The 22,020-nt window shown below is 41.1% G+C and overlaps 1 protein-coding gene across 2 annotated transcripts in view; it reads left to right on the top strand.

Annotated features, from left to right (window-relative positions):
• KCNH1 (potassium voltage-gated channel subfamily H member 1) overlaps nucleotides 1-22,020 on the top strand; it is a 383,179-nt gene that overhangs the window by 14,391 nt on the left and 346,768 nt on the right. For both annotated transcript variants that reach the window (XM_077763101.1, XM_077763100.1), the window contains exons 2-3: nucleotides 10,945-11,068; nucleotides 16,010-16,116. In XM_077763101.1, the coding sequence (XP_077619227.1) occupies nucleotides 10,945-11,068; nucleotides 16,010-16,116 (231 nt within the window). The remainder of the gene's footprint in view (nucleotides 1-10,944; nucleotides 11,069-16,009; nucleotides 16,117-22,020) is intronic.

The following is a 22,020-nucleotide window of genomic DNA, read 5'->3' as shown; positions in this document are numbered from 1 at the left end:
TGGCGCATGGCCCCATCAACTGAAGAGACTTTACATTGGGTGGGAGGGGTGTCTTTCAAATTTTAAGAGTATTTGTTTTATTCTACAAATTGGAGGAAACTGTGTGGGCTGAGGAAGTTTGAATTTGGGAAACCTTACATTTCATTGCATGCACTCTTGCAGCTAAAGACTTTTGGGGGTAAAAAGGCATCAGAAGGAGGCAGTAGGATCTGGCTAATTTGCATCAAATACCAGGAGACGCAGGGAACTTTAGATGAGAGCCAATGAATAAATCATGGCAAGGGCAGCCAAGTTGAACCTACACATTTTGCTGAACAGTGTAGGAGGGACTTGATCAGTTCAGAGAATATGAATTTGGAGGCAGGCTGTGTGTTTCAGAATGAGCCACTGGCTGGCTGGAAGTCACAGTCTACCTGCAGAAGCGGTTATGTATAGTCAAGAGCATATGTCTTACCTTGATTTTACAGATGCCAAAGACACATTTAGGCATTTTCTGTATATATAAACTGACCCAACATGTGACATATTTCTGCTGTAGACTCTCTTGACAACGTGGTATACTTTTACATTAATTTGGTACATATATCGTGTGTCTCCAAATCCAGGTGATTCACTGACCAAAAGCCTGGTACAACATGGTTCACCTGCAATGTATCACTTCCCGCTTAGTTAAGTTTAGAAGATATTTCTGTTATTATTTTTTAAATTTAAATTCAAGTTAACATACAGTGTTGTCTTGGCTTCAGGAGTAGAGCCTAACGATTCATCTCTTACATATGACACCTAGTGCTCATCCCAACAAGTGCCCTTCTTTTTTTTTTTTTTAAAAGTCTTTTTTTTTTAAATTTTTTTAATGTTTTGTATTTATTTCTAGGAGAGAGAGAGAGAGAGAGAGAGCGTGAGCAGGGGAGGGTCAGAGAGAGAGGGAGTCACAGATTGAAACAGGCTCCAGGCTCTGAGCTGGCAGTCAGCACAGAGCCCGACGCGGGGCTCGAACCCACGAACCGCGAGATCATGACCTAAGCGAAAGTCGGACGCTTAACCGACTAAGCCACCCAGGCGCCCCAACAAGTGCCCTTCTTAATGCCCATCACCCATTTAGCCCACTCCCTGTCTACCTCCCTCCAGCAATCCTTAGTTCATTCTCTGTATTTAAGAGTCTCTTATGATTTGCCCCCCTCTCTGTTTTTATCTTATTTTTGATTCTTTCCCCCTATGTTCGTCTATTGTATTTTTCAAATTCCACATATGAGTGAAATCATATGATATCTCTCTCTGCCTGACTTATTTCCCTTAGCATAATACACTTTACTTCATCCACATTGTTGCAGATGGTAAGATTTCATTCTTTTGCATCGCCGAGTAGTATTCCATTGTATATTAATATGCACCACATCGTCTGTTTCTGTTACTTTTAAAGTGGCCTAGACCCTACAGAGTCCAGCATTTAGAGAAGTGGTATTTCAAGGTAATGGCTGGTTGATTACTTGACACGGGTGGGTGATTGCCGGTTGCAGAGGCCTCATCTGATTTGTTCTTTGTGATGAATCTAGTTACTTAGAGAATCAGATTTTATTGCTTCTAGAAACATAGAAAATCTCTATTTTGCCTCCACTGAGACCCCTAGAGCTGAAGTGACAGCCTCACACAGCTCACTGGGGACAGTGCTGCCACTAGGACCCACCTTGTGGTTGTTCTTTCAGATGGTTCTTAAAGACGGGACCCTAGGGATTGCTGGGGAAGGGTGGATTAATAGGGTGCCCTTTACTCCCTCCCCCCCATTTCTCCCATTAGCTTTCATTGTTGACGAGGTTCTTTGGTGCTTCCCTGTTTCATCTCATGGCCTCTGCCTTGCTTGGTATCCTGGACTTGTGGATTCTCCATAGGGTGTCTCCAGTTGCATATCTCAGGGCTCACCTGGCAGCTCAGGGCTCCCAAGAGTGCAGAAGCAGATGCTTCTGGACCTTAAATGCTTAGGCCTGGGATTGGCATAGCATCCATTCTACCGCAGTCTGTTGGTCAAAGCAAATCACAGGCCCACCCAGATTTAAGGGGAGAGAACTAAACAAGGGCATGAATGGTTTATTGGAGGCTACCAGTATAATCTCAATTGACCATACCAGCTGACAGAGCCATGGGCCTGAAACATATAAGGGGCTGGTCCCTACTAAAAATATATTTGTTTTCCAAAAAGAAGAGAGAAGGTGAAAAGGACTTATAAAGCACCAGCAATGCTCTGGAAAGGATTGTATTGCCTCTTCCTTTGTAGGTATTTTATGAAGACTCTAACCAGTGATTTGTTTGGTAGTGCCAGGAGGCAGGGACGCAGATGACCTCTGAATGACCTTTGGGATCGTGGAGTTTTGATCCATGTTAATGTGTTGGAGAGCATTTAACCTTGATCCCTCCAGATTTTTACACAAGTGAAGGCTCTCTGAAGGAACCACATGAAGGTCAAAATACAGTATCAGCTTTATTACTATGAAAGTGGACAAGGGAACATGTTGCCACCTGTCTCCCTCCTCAAGCCTAGACTTTGGCCTCTAGACCTTGAGTCACTGACTACTCCTAGGTCAAGAAGCAGGAGATGACAGAGCATAGGGCTGTCACAAGTGGGTTTTGAGAGAAGTAGCTCAGACCCTCTCCTCTCCGACCACACTGGGCACAAGGAAGTCTGAGAGGTCAAGATGCACAGAGTGGATTCCCCTTGCCCTTGACATGCCTGCTGATAGCTTGATCAATCTACGTAGGCAGGTATAAGTGGGGGGAGGGAGGGTGAAGAAAGAGATCAAAGTATTCTTTATAACACTTCTTTCTGGCAATGGGTAGATACTCCTTTCTCTCAGAGAAAGCCCCAGGTATGGAAAGATAAGTGTTGCCTTCATAAAAGCTATTTATCAAAGTAGAGCTTTATAGAGGTACTGTATTCTGCCAAATCTAGGGTCCTGGAGTACTACCAAAGACTTTGAGGGAGCTGCAGAATGTGTGAGCTATGGTTCTGCTGATTCTGTTAAAGATTACTGCAGGACATTATACAGTTAAGAGCATTGGCTTTGGTGTTTGTGATGGTTAATTTTTGTGTGTCAATGTGACTTGGTTACAGTTTGTCAAGATATTTGGGCAAATATTATTCTAGGGGTTTCTGTGATGGTTTTTAGATGAGTGTAACATTTACATCAGTAGACTGAATAAAGCAGATCTCTTTCCCTACTGTGAGTGGGCTTCATCTAATCAGTTGGAAGCCTGAATAGAACAAAAGGCTGACTTCCCCTTTTGCCTGACTGCTTTTAAGCTGAGACATTAGTTTCTCCCTGCCTTTTGGTTTGAACTGAAACATTGGCTCTTCCTTGGCCTACACCATCAGCTCTCTTGGTTCTTAGGCCTTTAGACTTGAACTAGAACTACAGCATTATCTCTCTTGGGTCTCCAGCTTGCCAACTGCAGATCCTGGGACTTGTCAGCCTTCATAATCACATGAGCCAATTCCTTATAATAAATCTTTCCTTTTTTAATATATATAAACACATACACATATACACACACCACCTATTGCTTCTGTTTCTGTGGAGAACCCTGATACAGTGTTAGTCCCAGCTCTACCAGATATATGACCTAGGAAAAGTTTCTTTGCTTTACTAAGCCTTTTTACAGTATCTATAAAAATGTATTATACTAGGTTCTGCCCACCTTATGGGTAATGATCTAGTGACTATTAATACATGCAGTATTGAAGGTGATGATGCCCTTTTCACTGTGAAGAATGGCAAATATCCCAACATTTTCCAGCTTAGAATCTCCAAATCACTTGTATCCATATCAGGCCATTTCTGCTGCAGTCTTGGTTTTTTTGTTTTTGTTTTTTGTTTTTTTATGTTTTGTCCATGCAGTGGGATACTTACCTAATTAAGTTTTCTTTGGCTTCAAAATAAATTTTCATGTATTCAGCTTAGAAAATAGTAAATAATCCCGGAGTCATTTATGCTTGGATATGTAACGCATGTCTCTCCATTTGGCTAGAAAGTCCATGTTGCTGCACTAGAGCCCTCTTCTTTGGCATTCTTCACCAGCGGGAGTGTAGCCAACCACCTGGAGGAATGAAGGAGACTTGGTTAAGCAAAACTACTGTCATTAGTTCTTGTACCAGAATTTATTGCACTTTTTTTCAGGGGATTCCCACTTTCTGCACCCATCTCTTTTGCAGATATCCTTCTGGAGGTGTGGTAGCAAACTGACTCAGACCCACCTAGGGTCTCTATTCTTTATTTTATTTAACAAATCTTATCTCCTTCAGAAGCTCCTGCAGCACTGAACAGCAAAGGTAGATTATGAACATCCCAGTTAGTAGTATCTCAAGCTCTTCCATTTTAACTATTCTTTTTTAATTTTTTATGTACTTTATTTTTTTATTTTATAATTTATTTTATTTTTTAAAATGTAATTTATTGTCAAATTGGCTTCATAAAACACCCAGTGCTCTTCCCAACAACTGCCCTCCTCAATGCCCATCACCCACTTTCCCCTCTCCCCCACCTCCCATCAACCCTGTTTGTTCTCTGTATTTAAGAGTCTCTTATGGTTTGCCTCCCTCCTTCTCTGTAACTTTTTGTCCCCCTTCCCCTCCCCCCATGGTCTTCTGTTAAGTTTCTCAAGATCCACATATGACTGAAAACATATAGTATCTGTCTTTCTCTGACTGACATATTTTACTTAGCATAATACCCTCCAGTTCCATCCATGTTGCTGCAAATGGCATTATAGCATGACTTTCAATAATAGCCAAATTTTGGAAAGAGCCTAAATGCCCATCAACTGATGAATGGATAAAGAAGATGTAGTTTATATATACAATGGAAAATATTCTTTTTAAAAAAGTGTTTATTATTTTTGAGAGAGAGAGAGAGAGAGTGGAGGAGGGGCAGAAAGGGAGGGAGACACAGAATCTGAAGCAGGCTCTAGGCTTCGAGCTGTCAGAACAGAGCCTGACATGGGGCTTGAAGCCACAAATGGTGAGATCATGGCCTGAGCCGAAGTCTGACAGTTAATCAACTATTCATAACTATTCTTTTTTGCGTGACTTCATCTCTTGTGTTCAGAATCCATTTCTACCCTTCCCATTGCTTTTCCCTATGATGGTGTGCATCACTTCTGGGGCCTCTGATCCCCAGAGCAAGGCCTTATTTTCCTCCTGTGTTTTCTTGAGTCTCTGGCAATGGCCTCTCTTCTGGTCACTAGGTGACAAGGAACTGAACTTCGGATTGAACAGAACTTAATGCCCTGGTTCAGCCCAACACATACTCCCTTGTGTGTGTGTGTGTGTGTGTGTGTGTGTATGTGCGTGTGTGTTATGTGTATGTGTGTACGTGTGTATGTACATAATGTGATCCCATCTAGGCCCTCATTGGCTGTGCAGCTCATCTCTGATATTTGCCTGAACCCCCACGTGGGGCTGTTTGACACATAGCCCTTGGCTACTAGGTCACTCCACTCCACTGTGATAACCATCTGCTTGTACAACTTCAGCACTAGTGGTATAGTTGGGAGCTTCTTGATACTTTCCGGACTCCATAGGAGCTGAGGGTGGTGTTCAGGAGCAATACCAGGTTTACTCTGTGACTCCTATAAGTTGCCAGTGTGGTGTCCTCTCCTACCCCTGGGTGTCAGATGGGGATCCAGGCACAAAGTGTCCCCTCCTCTCCCTTCTCTTCTATCACTGTGTGGAAACAATACTGTTATAGAATAGGTCAGCATACTAAGTTTTAAGAAATGGGAAGTGATAATTTGTAAGTGAGGAAAGAGACAAAACTTTGAAAAGTAGACAGAAGAACCCAACCATTTAGATGAGGAACAATTACTTCTACCTACATGTATATTTCCTGAGGACATCATTGTAGATCACAAGGTAGAATCATAATATATGATAACAATAATGGCAATATTGACTCGTCAATTAAAGGTCTCATTATACTTAGTATTTTTATGGGAAAGAACGTAAATCTAATGTGTTACAAAGATTTTCATAGAAATGGTCTGATTTTAGTACTTAATGAAGTTAGAGAGAGATGATGTAATATATGATGGTTAAAAGCATGGATTTTGAGGTCAGATAGACCTGGATTCAAATCGTAACTCTAACCTGCTGTGACTGACTGTCTGCAGAGGCTCAGTGTACTCATGAGTAAAATGATGAAATCTATGACACTTCCTTTAGTAAAGCAATACCACCTCACAAAGGTTGTTATAATGGTTAAAAATCCCCACCGTAATATATGATAAAGTCTCAGTACAGAGCCTGGCACAGAGTAAATATGAAAAAGTAGTATATATTATTATTAATACGTGGAATATTGCCTATGTGGAATCCCTTAGTTTCTGATGATATATGTGATGTTATTTGTATAGATAGCCCACAATTTATAAACAGATTGGATTTTTGAAGTCAATTTGCAGGTCAATTATTTAAGCTTAGGAATTGAAGGGAATCTAGAATATTCCCCCTTTCCACACAACCATAGTGGGGTATATGTGTGTGTGCAAAGGGGGGGGGCGGGGGAGGGGGAAGAATTTCTCTCCTGTTGGAGACAAATGGCTTTGTGACTAGGACTAGAATTCTTTCCTTAATTCACTCCACATCCTTCGATAAAGAGGGAATTCCTGAACCTTCTATCACATAGTGGCAAGGGAATCTTCTAGGTAACTATAATTTCTTGCTTGGGTTAACAGTGAGAGATAACTATTTTGAAATTTTGAAATCTATGATTGAGAAATCCTTTGAGTGGATGATCTGAAGGGTGATGTTTCTATTCCTACACTACTTCCTATTTTTCTATTTCCTTCCTGAAGTCCAAGAAGATACCAGGAGATGTGTTTTTTTCCCAGATAAGGCTGTAATCTGCACCCCAGGGAAAATGGAAATGTCTGAGGAAGGGGGAGCCCATTTCAGGGATGTCCAGAATACAGTTATGGGGAATTGCAGTGATATCTGGAGCTTGAAATGTATCCTGTTCTCATTTTTTAGCAAGTAGAAAATTAATCAATAAGTTAATTTTTTTCTGATTAAATTCATTAAAAATTAAGAATATACTTATTTTTATCAGAGTAATATACATTCTTGGTTGAAAAAATCAAACTGAAGAGCTTATGAAGGAAAAGAACCATCCCATGCCTTGTCCCTTTGCCCATCCTGCTCACCAGGGGTCACATGTTCTAATTATAGCTGTTTTCCTCTTATAGTTTCTGCCATGTCTCTAAATAATATGCATTACGGCTATTTCTAGATTATCACTTTTAGCAATTAGCCGTTGACTTGTGTTAATTTAGCTGAGTTTTTATCTCACTTTACTTTCTACCCTTTTCTCCTAATACAAGTATTTCACTCCTTTATAGGTTATCTTTGCAACTTTAAGTAAAATATTTACTCCTTCCTTCCTCCCTCCCTCCCATCCTTCTCTTCCTCCCTCTCTTTCTCGTTTCCTCCCTCTCTTTCTTTCCCTCCCTCTTTTCATTCCTTCCTTCCTTCCTTCTCTCCCTCCTTCCTTCCCTCCCTTTCTCTCTCTCTCTCTCTCTTTCTGGAGAGAAGGAGAGAAAGTGATTATGAGCCGGGGAGGGACAGAAGGAGAGAGAGAGAGAGAGAAAATCTCAAGCCAGCTCCATGCTTAGCACTTGGGGCTGGATCCCAGGACCCTGAGATCATTACTTGAGTGAAGTTCAAGAGTCAGATGCTCAACTGACTGAGCCACCCAGGCGATCTTATATACCTTTCTTTTTTATTATATCACCACTAGACACCAACTCATGATTGTTCTCACTTCTTTCTCTAAACTTATCATTTGTATTTTCATGGTGTTGGAATTGATATGGTTATATTCAGATACTTATAGTTAAATATTTCATGCCTTGACCATATGTTGGTTTTAAAAATTGGAAATTAATAAGGTGTTTACACTGTTGTGACAGTGATATGACAAGGTATGATTTGGTTTCCTTTCTTGCACAGCTTTTGTTTTCTTTGATGCTTCTAATTTTTTTCCTGCCCACCCCCCCAAATTATAATAACCGTATTGACTTATGTTGTTTCAGGTGATCAAGAATATTATCAGATCCCTGACCTCCTTGATCCCTAGGTAACTCTCTTCTGGAACTTCTGTTCTCTGAACCATTCTGTGCTAAACCTTTCTGTTAGCTTCCTTCCTCCTTTCTATATTTGGAGCTACTCTCTCCTCTAGTTATATGTTGTCTTTTCTTGCTCCTTCGCTTTGCTGATACACATCCCCAGCTAACTTCCTGAGAAACGATATGTGGGAAATAACTTTCCTAGATCTTTACACATCTGAATATCTTCATTCTATCCTCACATTTGATTGTTTTAATTTAAGAAAAAGCCTCTGGCTCTTTCTCATGTTGTTCTTTCTGCTATTCCTGTTAGGAGGCGTGCTGTTCCTCTTGGATTGGTCCTCTGTGTCTTATTTAAAAAAAATTTCTTGTGTCTTCTGTACTATTCTCTACAAGACTTTATCTTCTAACATATTGAATTTTTAATTACTCACTTTTAATTTACAGAAGGTCTTATGTGTTCTCTTATTTCTTTTTCTATATTGTCCTGTTCTTGTTTTATGGATGTAATATCTCTTGAATCTCTCTAAGGATACTAATTGGGGATCTTTTTTTTTTTTTAAAGTTCTTTTTTGTTTCATGTATTATTTCTGCTTCTTTCATAGTCATTTTTTCTGTTTTCTTTTCCTCTAATTTTTACCTTTTTAATTCATTTATTTTAATGGTGCCTACGATAGGAGAGAAAATAAACACATGCAGTCAATCATTATTTATAACTGGCTATTATTCCCTCTTAGCACATAACTTTAGTGGGGCACTAGCCAAGAAAAAGCTCACACAGGTTCCCTCAACTACTCTAGGTCTTTAAGGGAAATTACTGACAGTTTTAGGAGTCAACAAGGGAGATAGTTAAACCCACTGGACTTCATATATGCTCAGGAGTGATTTAGTGGGTTTTGTGCTTTTTTTTTTTTTTTTTTAAAGCTTAGTTGTTCTGTTGAAGAAATGTGAGTTATTCAGGAAGAAAAGACCAACATAAAGGGTTATTCTGTCTCCAGAACAAAGTCAAAGATATTTGATAGTCAAGACCCATCCCAGTCTGGTATTTGGGCTCATCTCCTTCCAATCTTCCTGACTGCCCTTTGTCTGTCTACACCTGTCTTTATGTGTTCCATGCTGTCAGACCTTTGCTCATGTTGCTTCTCAGCCTGGAAAATTCTTTTCCTTCCACAGCCTTACCAAAGGCAGGCATCATATTTTTATTTCTCTAAATATTGTTTTTTGTATCATACATGTTAGGCATTCGCAACGTTTGAATGAATCTTACTCATCCTTCCATACTAGAACAAGTTCAAATGTGACCCCTCTGAGACACAGTTCTTCTCCTACCTTGGAGTTAATAATTTTGTTACTGCTTTCTTTAGTTGGACAAGAAGACATGCATACAGTTGTATACATGTCTTCTTGTCCTGATAAGTTCCTGGAGTGCATGGACCATATCTCGTCAGGCTGGATATCTCCAGAGTCTTATAATGTGCTTGACCTAGTGGGTACTCAGCAAGTATTCATGACTGTATGGGAGAGATAGAAGGAAAGACTGGTTGTAGATTTTCAATAAAAGCATGTTTACAAAATTAACAGGTTTATAGATTAACTACATGAAATTTGTGTTTTATGTTTCTTTTAAATAGATGAAAGCATTTTCCAAAGTAGATTACCGTATTTAGTTATTCCCTCTCCCTTTCATTCCTCAACTCCTCCCCACATAGATAGGAAGGGATGGTTACCCATGTTGTGAATAAATTATAGATGCTGTAGTAGAACGAAACTAACCTCCCACTTAAATGAAGACATTCTGTGTGACTACTATTTCACTCTATCCAGTGCACATATATAAACAGACCCCCATCAGCTTCCAATAAATAAAAGAAGGGTGTGTGCATGTTCTTTCTTTTCTTGGGAAAGGGTTAAGTATTCTGTGGAGAGGAGAGAGCCAAGCTAGAAGAATGATTATATTTAAATTCTGGATGCTATTTCTTTAATTTAAGGTCTTGAAGAGAAAAAAAGAGACAGTTGATTGAGCACAGAAAGTACTGAAGACTTTTGATCTTCAGAAATGTGGGAAGTGATGGGAATGCACAGAGCAGCCATACCTGTTGACTTCATCCCTGCATCTGAAGCGAATGTGGGCTGGTGGTCCGTGAAAGAGCTCTGACATGTGGCTTCTGCTGCTACAAAAATCTCAAAATTAGCAAGAAAGTTTTTGCCATTGCTAGCATCTCGATCAGGTTCTACAAGGCTCTAGTATTATGGGATGTCTAGTCACTTCCTTACCAAGAAGAGGGCTCTCTGGTGTGTGTGTTTCATGAAGCAGTTCTCTGTCACCCTTCCTCTGCCTCTCTAAGAAGACTGTCTCCTTTTAGGATGGGTAAATGCCACTCAGGGTCAACAAGGCCAATTTGTAGCTTTTGGCTAAAAGACTGACAAGGCTAAGATGCTAAATGGAGCCTAGAAGAAATTCCTTTTATATTCTCTCTTTCTCCATAGTACCGGTGTACTTTCAGTGAGATCAGTTAGAACTTGAACATGTCTCATGGGGATCACTGGATCTCATAATCTCTGCAAGATTCATTGGTTGGTTGGTTAAGTATGTTTCCTTTGCTAAGTTTTTTTTGGAGTACAATAACCCTAGCATTTGAATTCGAAATATTCAGGTCTAAAGGACTTTTCATTTATATTCTGCACAGGGGTATTTTCCTATTCAAGAGACTGTTTTAGAGGAAAGCAAAGATACCTGGATTGGTTGACATTACTTATGTCCTCATTGAATCTCAACTAATGTCTTGCCTCATATGCCCTTTTCTTTTCTCCTTCTTCTTTTTTTTTTCTTAACAGATACTAATTTTGTGTTGGGGAATGCCCAAATAGTGGACTGGCCTATCGTGTACAGCAATGACGGATTTTGCAAGCTGTCTGGCTATCACAGGGCGGAAGTGATGCAAAAAAGCAGTACCTGCAGGTATTTATGTTTGGGGTTGTTCTGTTGAGCAGTCTGTCATGTATCTTCTGGAAAAATAAAAATGGCTTACTTGGTGTGGGATTTTTCTTTCTCTCATTTAATGCTTATACAGGAATGTTTATAGTAATATCACCTCTAGTTCATGCACTATACTGGGAAATCCAAGAAGCCTTAAGACATGGTCTCTACAAAATGATGGACTTGTAGTCACTGAGATGGGGTGGGGGGAGACTAGAAAAACTCAGAAAAGTCTTTTTCTCTATAAAATAGGAATTCAAAAGTTTGTGAGGTGTTAGATGAAATGATATGAAAGTTAGATGATTAAATAAAATTAAAAGAAAATGAAATAAAATTGTAGTTGAGTAACTTAGTTATTTTAAGGTTTATTGAGAGAGAGAGAGAGAGAGAGGGAGGGAGGGAGGAAAAGAGAGAATCCCAAGCAGGCTCTGTGCTATCAAACCCACTGATGGGGGTTTGAAGCCATGAACTATGAGATCATGACCTGAGGTGAAACCAGGAGTTGGACACTTAGCTGAATGAGCCACACAGGCACCCTAAGGATTAAATTAATTAAAAAAATATTTGAGAAGAATCACTATGATATTGGAGAAAGGACTTTGCTCATAGGGCTTTTCACCAGAAAAGGAGAAGAGAACTAAGCGTTAGTTACCTTCTGATTCATGCTGTCACATCTCTGGTCACTACCTCAAAGGCAGAGGCAAATGGTGCTATGGCAAACAGTGCCCAATGCCTGTGCATTGGACAGGGTTACTAAGCAAGCTGTACCCTTGAGCCATGGTGCTAAAAGCACTCTTTTAAAGCACCTTCAACAAACTAATCAGCAACCAAAGGGACGGGAAGAGAAAGTTGCAAATGACATGTCAGATAAAGGGCTAGTATCCAAAATCTATAAGGAACTCACCAAACTCCACACCCAAAAAACAAATAATCCAGTGAAGAAATGGGCAGAAGACATGAGCAGACACTTCTCCAAAGAGGACATCCAGATGGCCAACAGACACATGAAATAATGCTCAACGTCACTCCTCATCAGGGAAATACAAATCAAAGCCACACTGAGATACCACCTCACACCAGTCTGAGTGGCTAAAATGAACAAATCAGGAGACTCTAGATGCTGGCGTCAGGAGACTCTAGATGCTGGCGAGGATGTGGAGAAACGGGCACACTCCTACACTATTGGTGGGAATGTAAACTGGTGCAGCCCCTCTGGAAAACAATGTGGAGGTTCCTCAAAAAATTAACAATAGAACTCCCCTATGACCCAGCAATAGCACTGCTAGGAATTTACCCAAGGGATACAGGAGTGCTGATGCATAGGAGCACATGTACCCCAATGTTCATAGCAGCACTCTCAACAATAGCCGAAACGTGGAAAGAGCCTAAGGGTCCATCAATGGACAAATGGATCAAGAAGATGTGGTTTATCTATACAATGGAATACTACGTGGCATTGAGAAAGAATGAAATCTGGCCACGTGTAGCAATGTGGATGGAACTTGAGGGTGTTATGCTAAACGAAATAAAGTCAAGCAGAGAAGGACAGATACCATATGTTTTCACTCATGTGGAACAGGAAAACCTTAACAGAGGACCATAGGGAAGGGGAAGGGGAAAAAAAAGTTAAGGAGAGGGAGGGAGGGAGACAAACCATAGGAGACTCCTAACTACTGAGAACAAATTGAGGGTTGATGGGGATGAGGGAGGGGGAAAATGGGTGATGGGCATGGAGGAGGGCATTTGTTGGGATGAGCACTGGGTGTTATATGGAAACCAATTTGACAGTAAACTATAAAAGAAAAAAATCTTTCAATCTGACAAAAAAATAAACTTAAAAAAAAACAGAACTACCCTATGATCCAGCAATCCCATTCCTGGGTATATATATTCAAAGGAAATGAAAATACTGACTTCAAAAGAACAAACTGAGGGTTGATGGGGGTGGGGGAGAGGGGAAATGATTGATGGGGATGGAGAAGGGCACTTGTTGGGAAGAACACTGGTGTTATACGGAAACTAACTTGACAATAAACTATATTAAAAATAATAAAGCACATTCAAGGTGTGGAGCAGAGCAAGTAGAACAGAGCCTATCCCTGGCCATGCCCAACGCGCCCCCCCACCTGACGCCCCCGCACTGCCCTTGCAGGGTATTGGCTCACCACAGCCTTGGGCTTCTCTCACTCCTTGCCTTCTTCGGAGTCTTCTGTCTTCATTGGTGCTTGCAGGAAGTGGAATCGTTTCCTCACACCTTCCAGATCCAGAAAGAAACTCCTCCCCGAAGGGTGGAAAAACCTGTCTAACACAGACATAGTCCTTTGTTAGCATTTTGATGGTATTAAATCAGCCATGTAACTAGTTTGGTGAAAAATATTAAATGCTTTGAAAATATCATTTTCTTACATTTTAGGTATTTTGGGTCTAGGAAATGGGAAATTTAAGATTTGCCTTCTTCCCTCAAAGATTTGGAAATTATGACTCTTAAGCACTGCAATAAAATTCTCTTATATTTGTGGTTCTCCTCATAAGCGTCTACATCTACCTTGATATATGCACATATACAATCAAAACAAATCGGGAGAGTTAACCTCACGTTTTGGTGTGACTGGAGCAGCCTTTCCTTCCCTTCTTATTGGCTATAATCAGACACATAAGTCAGCCAACTTTTCTTTTATGTACAACTGTAGGAAACATTTTTAATTTTCTGAAGGTGCCTCTTCTCCAAAAATAAACGTGCCTTCATGCTCGCTATATTCCTAATGGCTCAAGAGCCCCTTTTGCTTATTTCTTGCACTGGAGGTATATGACATCTAATGTCCAAGTAAAGAAAACTTATAGCTACCAGTAAGTTACAGTTTGAAGGACATAGGACTGATGGAAGCTGGGAGTAGTTATGGCACTTCACTTATTTCAAGTCTCCTTTTTACAGGGATTCGTTTTACCTTGTGAAGGAATTTGCCAGCATGTATACCATTGTGTCACTTAAATGGAGGTCACTTATCTAGCAAATTAACTCAAAGAGAAAGTGGGAGAAAGCTAAAAAGGCAACTGGCTAAGTAAGAAGGTCCCAGAGCTACGTTTTTACCTCCTAGGAGAAGTCCTCTTGTTCTCAGGCAGGGCTGATTTTGTCTTGATCTAGCCATCTTTTTAAAGGGAATTCAACAAGCTCACTTATCTGTTTTCCTGATTTGTAGATGAAAAGCAGACCACCGCATCAGAGAGGCACAAGGTACACCATAGATAATAATGTCAGTGGGCTGGGAAGGGACATAATAACACAGGTGACACAGGATTTATAAGGTCAGCAGCAAGGGCACTTTTTTTTTTTTAAATAGAGTGCTGACAATCAGAGGTCTGCAGTAGGCTCAAGGCTGTTCCGGAATGAGGCCAAGCAAGGCACTGAAGTTAATGACTGCCTCTTGAGACTCTTTGTAGCTCTGAAATTCTAGGATTCTTTGATTCAAGGCATCAAGAGGAAGTTGGACTGCACGCTGTATGCACAGTTTTGGAGGTTAGGGATTGTCTTCTTTAGGAACACATGCCACTGCGTCCACATTACCCGAGACTCGGGGACTGGGCATTGGTTTCCTTCTTGTTCTGGTTGCACGAAGGCCTGAGGTAGTCAGGACTGGCTTTTCCTGCCCCATTGAGAGATGGCTTTTGTCCTCTTCCATTTGGTTAGTGGCCCATGCCATGGTTTACTCCACCTAGTTGGGGGTGTATCTTGTTCCTAAAGGGAAAAATCTTGGTCTTCAGACCATATTCACGGTGGGGCCCAGGAAAACGGACAGTCCTGGCAGTTTTCGGGCCTCTGCGAGAACCAGAATTAGTCGGTAATAATGTCTGCTATATAGAGGTTTTCTCTAATTTTCTTTCATGCTACTCTCCCCCTGCCCCGCCTTAGTCTACTTTTCTCCAAATGTGAGCAGTACTAAGAACTGTAGGATTTTATCATCTCAATTTTTTAAACCCAGTGCTTTTTTGGGGGTGGGGTGGGGTGGGTTGGAAACAGAGCTGCATAGACAGTGGCTGAATCTTCTGTTTCTTTCCTTAGCTCTGGCTTGATGTTTAGAGCATCGAATTGCACCCTTTGGCGCAATTCTTTGGTTGATGAATTTCTGTGATTTTTCCCTCCCTATTCTTTTGTTTATTTTGTTGGGAGTTAGAAGAGGAAAAATCTTTGGCTCACATTTAATTGGCCATCTTTCCTGGGAAGTTTCCCCCAGTTGTATTTCTAAAATGCAAATCTAATTATGGAATTCTCTTGGTTCCAACTGTCCACTGTTTGCCTCCTCCGCCCCATTGCTTTCAAGATAAAGTTTAAATGACTTCACATGGTTTGTAATGCCACGTACTCCTTCATGATCCGGTCTGTGCTTTTCTTTTCATGTTATCTGTTGTGAAATCTCCCCTCCTTGTGTATATTTAAGTCACACTGAACTGAACTACATTCAGCCTCCAGAATTAACCTCACTCTTACCTCAGTGCCTTTGCACATGCTCTTCTTTTGCCTGAAAAGTTTTTTTCCTTCCTCTTTTCATTAATTTCTACCTGGTCTTTAGATTTCATTTGTCTCTACCTCTGGGAAGCCTTCACTGACCACTCAGGGTCTGTGCCTGTGTTCTGTGATTCCAAAAGTGTTGGTCATAATGTTTCTTGATCCACACTTTTCTGGGTATCTTCCTTACTCTACTGTTCCTTTCTTGGGGGGGGGGTGGTGGTGATGGTAGAGTGCTGGTCACACTTTTTTGATTGAATGATTGTTTTATCTGTGTGTGTGTGTGTGTGTGTGTGTGTGTGCATGTGTATGTGTGTTCATTCTACATAGCACAGAGCTGGGTATAGGAAAGATATTTAACATATGCTGGTACAATAATCAGTACTTGTGAAACTAACTTGAGCTCTTTGGTTGATTTGCAGTTTCATGTATGGGGAGCTGACTGATAAAGACACAATTGAAAAGGTTCGACAAACATTTGAGAACTATGAGATGAATTCCTTTGAAATTTTGATGTACAAGAAGAACAGTGAGTATTGAGACCACCCTGAGCCATACCTTTATGCACTTGGAATAGTAAAAGAGATCATTTTCCTTTGTTACTGTCTTGCATTTTCTTTTCCTCCATCAGCTAAATGTTGTTACCTGAGGCTGCTGTGTATGTTTTGAATAAAAGGTTTGGATTGCTGAGTTACACTGATCCTTACAGAACATTTGAACTTGTCACCAACCAATTAAGACTTCTTGATCTCTCTTACTGCCAAGTTGGTATTTTTCCCGTATGGTGAGCTGCTGGCTGAAGACCCTTGTAGACTTAAGCCTTCTTGAGGGAAAGGAAGACATGGACAGTGACTCGGGGCCACATCCTCTTTGTTTTTGTCTTCCGTAGTACCTAGCACAGCAGATAACACCAGTAGATACCCTATTAGGTGAAGGGGATTAAGAGTACACTTATCTTGATGAGCACTTAGTAATAAATAGAATTGTTGAGTTACTATGTTGTATGCCTGAAACTAATAACATTGTATGTTTAGCTACATTGGAATAAAAAAAAAAAGTTTCTAAATAGGGGCAGCTGAGTGGATTGAGCGTCCAACTTTGGCTCAGGTCATGATCTCACAGTTCGTGAGTTCAAGCCCCGTGTCAGGCTCTCTGCTTTCAGTACAGAGCCCACTTTGGATCCTTGCCCCCCTCACTCTCAGCCCTTCCTCTCCTCATATTCTCCTTCTCTCTTAAAAAGAAATAAAACATTAAAAAAAAGAGTTTCTGAATAGAATTTTCTTCTCCTGATGACCCTAGTTTTCCATCAGAAACAGTATTAATATTCACAGTGGGGTGTTAATATGTATTTGTTTTCACTACAATTCCTTCCTCAAAGTATATTAATGAAGAACTTAGGTCAATAGCCATATACAGCTATAAAACTTGCTTTTCTCTTAGGAGGTTTCCTGTTGAATGGGGAGGCCTTGGCAGGGCTGCAGAGATATCAAATAGTGCTTTGCTTTTGTTTTTAAAAAGTGATTTTGTTTGTAAAACATTCTCCTCTTTATGTAGGATTGGATGGTAGGTCATAGGTTCAATAGAATGTTTCCAGCGTGGCCCAGATAGCCCATGAGGGTAAGTGTTTATTTTGGTGGTATTCAGAGTGATGCATTTTGCTCTGGAAAGCAAAGGGCATATGTTGCTTTTATCTGGAAGGTGCTGGGGCTTTTCTTTAGTTCTGGAAGTGTTGGGTGTTGGAGCAGTCAGCTGAGAGGACTGTTTGTTTGGTGGCCTCTACTGGGGCTGATCTGAGAGATTGGCTCAGGGCATCAACTAATCCAAGAGGGTCGGTCCTGTGGCTTTCATACTAATGTGGTGCCTTGTTCCATCCCCCTCTTTCAGCCAGTAGACCTAGTTCCTAGGCAGGAGAGGAGCGGGGTGAAAGACTGAATGTCTCCGTGCTGATCCTCACTGATGGGGAGCACACCCCAAAGCACCAGCTCTTGCGGGAGCACACTGGCCTTCTCATGGGGAGGAGATGCTCCATGCATGTGCCCTAAGCTAATGGAGTAAGTTCAAGGTTTTCCACACTGGGAGCCTTTCGTATAGAATAGTGTGGATTTCCCTTTGACACAGAATACTAATTGGGTAGGTGTATCACCAAAATAATGCTTTGCATTTATATTTTGCTTTAGAGTTTTCAAGCTTCATTAGACTATGCATTTAACTTGCTCAATTATATGTGTTTGGCACAAAAAGGGGAGAAAGGGGAACTTAATTTAAATTGAGCTAGTGATTTCACTTGCTATTCCCTTCAGGGAGTATATACTCCAGAGGGAGTGTGCAATGGGAGAGGGGAGCTTGCTGTTCCCTCGGCGGTTTCCAGGGCGGAAGGCCTTGTATTGTGAGCATCTCATCGCACTGAAGGTGATTCTATACTTTAGGTAGACATGGCCCACACATGCATTCCAATTAGTTCAACTAATGTTCTACCAAAGAATGAACATCTCTTCCCTCCTTTCAGGTTGTGGTAAGCTTATTGAGAGCGGGGTGTGTCAGCCTAGCATGGGGCTCTATTTCCTGAGTGGTGGTAAGGAATTTTCAAGAGTAATTTGGTCATTTGCAAGTTTTACCTTACCTTTTGACTTCAGAAAATAAACTCTGTAGATGTGATTCCACTCTATTTCAGAATGTGGATTCTCTAAGCCCCATAAAGCAGGGATGGCTGATGTTATTGATATCCATTGTATAAGAAGTTAAATTCCTAACTCAAGGTCATGTGGAGCCAGGACCTGGTTTCCAGTACTTGTTCCATGGCCATTCTTCCAAAGCTGGGGCCATCTAACTGTGGGTACAAGGCAGGCCCCCAGCTATGATTGTGCCTGCTACACCCTGCATGGGGGCAACTGGAAGCCAACTTGCTGAATCCTCCATGCACTCTAGCCTAGAATTACATCTGTGCTGAGGCAGGAGCTTCTCCTCCTGATTTACACGAAGATGTCTAGAGGGCTAGTGGGGAGTGCCATAAAAGGCTAAGCCTGTATGTGACATGTGAAGCATGAAATGCAGATACTGGTGGTTTCTTCCTAGGAACCTGTTCACCGCCATCCCACCCTGTCCTAAGGAATTTAGAAACTTTAAATTATTTATTAAGCCTGGGAATTTTATATTTGCCCTGAATTCTATGCTTTTTTTAAAACCACTTTTTATTGACCTGCTACTCTATGTCAGGCACAGGCTTTCTGCTAGGGATGTGGTTATGAAAAGACAGACACAGCCTCTGCCTGTACAGCAGATGGTACAGAGCCCTAAGTGTTTTTTTTTTTTTTTTTTTTTTGGATAGTGACATCATTTGGAGAAGGTCACTGAACCCTAACCTAGGAGGGCAGGGACGGAAGTCTTCCTAGCAGACAGGAAATCATGCAGAAACTGAAGGAGGGTGGGAGTTAGGCAGAGGGAAGGGCAAAGAGTAGCCCCAGCTCATGAAATGCATGTGGTGAGAGCAAGCCCTGAGGTTTCTAGAGACCAAAATCAAGGCTGCTCAGACTTTGACATGCATTGGAAACCACCTGCACATTGCAGTGGTAGTTCTGGTCAGTGGGTCTGCGGAAGGGTCTGAGCTTCTGCTCCTGGGTGATGCCAGCGCTGCTGGTGCACATATCACATGCTGCAGAGCCAAGATAGAGAGCAGCTATAGTGAAAACTTCATGCCTACAGGGTGTGTCTCCTACATGGCTGGATCCCCTGAACCCAGCACAGTGCCTGACACATAGCAAATGCTTCCCCCAAACTCATGGAGTAATAATAGAAACATATAAATTGACAAGGGCTAATTGTTGAGGCTGGAGAGGTTTGAGGGACCACATTAAAGAATTTAGAATTCACCTTAAGAGCAGTGGTTGAGAAAGAGGGTTGGGGTGAGGGGCATTAAGTGTATAAGCAGATTTACATTTTATAAAGATGACTCCAGTAGAGTGGGGAGATGGAATGGAGCATAGGAAACTGGAAGTTGGGGACCCGCTTAGGAATGACCCCCGCGACAAGCTGTTTGTGACCTGCAGGGGGAGGGAGGAAGAGGCAGTTATAAGGAAGGAGAGAGGTCCAGGGGTGTCTCCTCCAGGACTGGGGAGGATTGAGGGTAGGGACTTTAATCAGTGGTGCCCACTGACTGGCTTTCCCATCCATCTGCTGAGCCCCAGGCAGTGCCCAGGAAGTGGGAAGCACCATGTTTCCTTTCAGGAACTCCTCATCTGGCCTGAGGTAAAACATGCCGAGTATGTAGCACAGAGCCCAGTTAAAAGAGGTGCTCTGTGAATGTTTGTTGAGTGACTTTGAAAGAGCTTGGTTGTTATCAAGAAACAGATGAGTGAAAGAGAAGCATTTGATTCAGAGCAAGGATATCAGGGCTGAGGTCGGAGCAGCGTGGGGCTGAACTGACCAGTGATGCTCTCAAGGATCAAACTGAACAGAAATGCATGGAAGGAGAGGAGGGAGAAGGCAAATTGTCTGGTTCAATAGACTGAAACTCTCAGCATTTTAAAGGAGTGTAGAATCCCATGGGGGAGAAGTCACCCCTGTTGAGATTTTTAGCTGTAAAATGTCATCATCTAAAAGAATTTATGTATTTTTTCTCTGATTTTTAGATTGGATCATTTTTACTATGGGAAATGCATGAAGATATGAAGAAAAACAATTGCACCAAAGACCCAGAGAAATACTACAATACTATTAATATTTTGGTTCCTTTTAGGTTTTTCTTACACTTGATACATAATTGAGATTTTGATGTGTGTATAATCCTTCCTTCCTTCCTTCCTTCCTTCCTTCCTTCCTTCCTTTCTGAGAGTGTACATGATTTGGGGGAGGGGCAGAGGGAGAGAGAATCTCAAGCAAGCTCTAAGTCCAGCATGGAGCACATTAGGGGGCTGTGAGATCATGACCGGAGCTGAAATCAAGAGTCAGAAGCTGAACTCACTGAGCCACCTACACACCCCTGATGTGTATATAGCTTGAAGTCATACATATATTTAATCTTTTATCATAAAAATATCCTCATTAAGGGGCACCTGGGTGGCTCAGTCGGTTGAGCGTCCGACTTCGGCTCAGGTCATGATCTCACGGTTAGTGGGCTCGAGCCCCGTTTCAGGCTCTGTGCTGACAGCTAGCTCAGAGCCTGGAGCCTGTTTCAGATTCTGTATCTCCCTCTCTCTCTGACCCTCCCCTGGTCACACTGTCTCTATCTCTCAGAAAAAAAAAATATCCTCATTAAGATCCCCCATAAATATAATTTAGAAATGAATTTCATTAATACTTCTTTCATTGTTGGATATTTATAAGGCTCTAAACTTTATTAAACACAGTGCCAAAGTAGTATCTTCATGGAAAGGTATTGTCATTCTGAAATATTTCCTAGAAGTTGAGAATTACAGTCAGAGAATGAGAACTAAGGTTTCTGAGACATTTTGCCAAACAGTGTTTCAGAATTGAACCCATTCCCAAGTTCACTTGCAGATTTTGAGTGTCTGACTCATTGTGCTACACCAGCACTGAACAGTATAACTTTCAATTTATCAAATTGCCTACAATTAAAATTTTTTTGTTTAAAGAGTATTTTTAATGCTAGTGGGACTGAAGTATTTTTTCCCTATTTACTATCCATTTAAAATTACCCTCTTTTTGTTAATTGTTCAGTTTCTTTGCTCATATATTCTATTTAATTGTGGTGATTTTCTTATTGGCTTTTTAATAAACTCTTAATAAATTGTTTTTTTCCCTCCTCCCATTCTTTAGTAGTATTTGCAAGGAGAACTTTGTAGAAAGAATCTTCTATTGATAAGCATTAATGTTTGTCCTACTTTTTGGGAATGGGAGTAATTAGCAAAAGTCTTCCTAGTATGCTTTGGAATGAGTGTGTGGAATGCTATAACATATCTTCAAGGATGGGTTATTTGAAAGATTTCTTTTTATCTATTGGCCAATCTGGTGAATAAACCTGGCCATTTTAGTAGTGCTATGTGTTTTGTATTATTACTTCACTCATTCTCAGTATTTTTGATAATTTTGTTACATCAACGACAATCATTAATGAGCTCATTCAGTAAATATTTGGGAGGTTACTCTTGTGCTAGTCACATAGTCTTTCCATTTCTCAAACAAGAAAATCATGAAGTATGGCAATGAGAAAGAATGAAATCTGGCCTTGTATAGCAACATGGATGGAACTAGACAGTGTTAATGCTGAGCGAAATAAGTCAGGCAGAGAAGGACAGATATCATATGTTTGCACATATAGGAGGATTAGGAGGAACTTAACGGAGGACCATGGGAGATAAGAAGGGGGAAAATAGTCGGGGAGAGGGAGGGAGGCAAAAAAACCATGAGAGACTCTTGAATGCTGAGAACAAACTGAGGGCTGATGGGGGTGGGGGGGGAGGGAGGGGGGGGGATGGGC

The sequence above is a fragment of the Crocuta crocuta genome, unplaced genomic scaffold (assembly GCF_008692635.1).
Source record: "Crocuta crocuta isolate KB4526 unplaced genomic scaffold, BGI_CrCroc_1.0 scaffold3, whole genome shotgun sequence".
NCBI lineage: Eukaryota > Metazoa > Chordata > Mammalia > Carnivora > Hyaenidae > Crocuta > Crocuta crocuta.
This window is presented reverse-complemented; position numbering and strand designations above follow the sequence as displayed.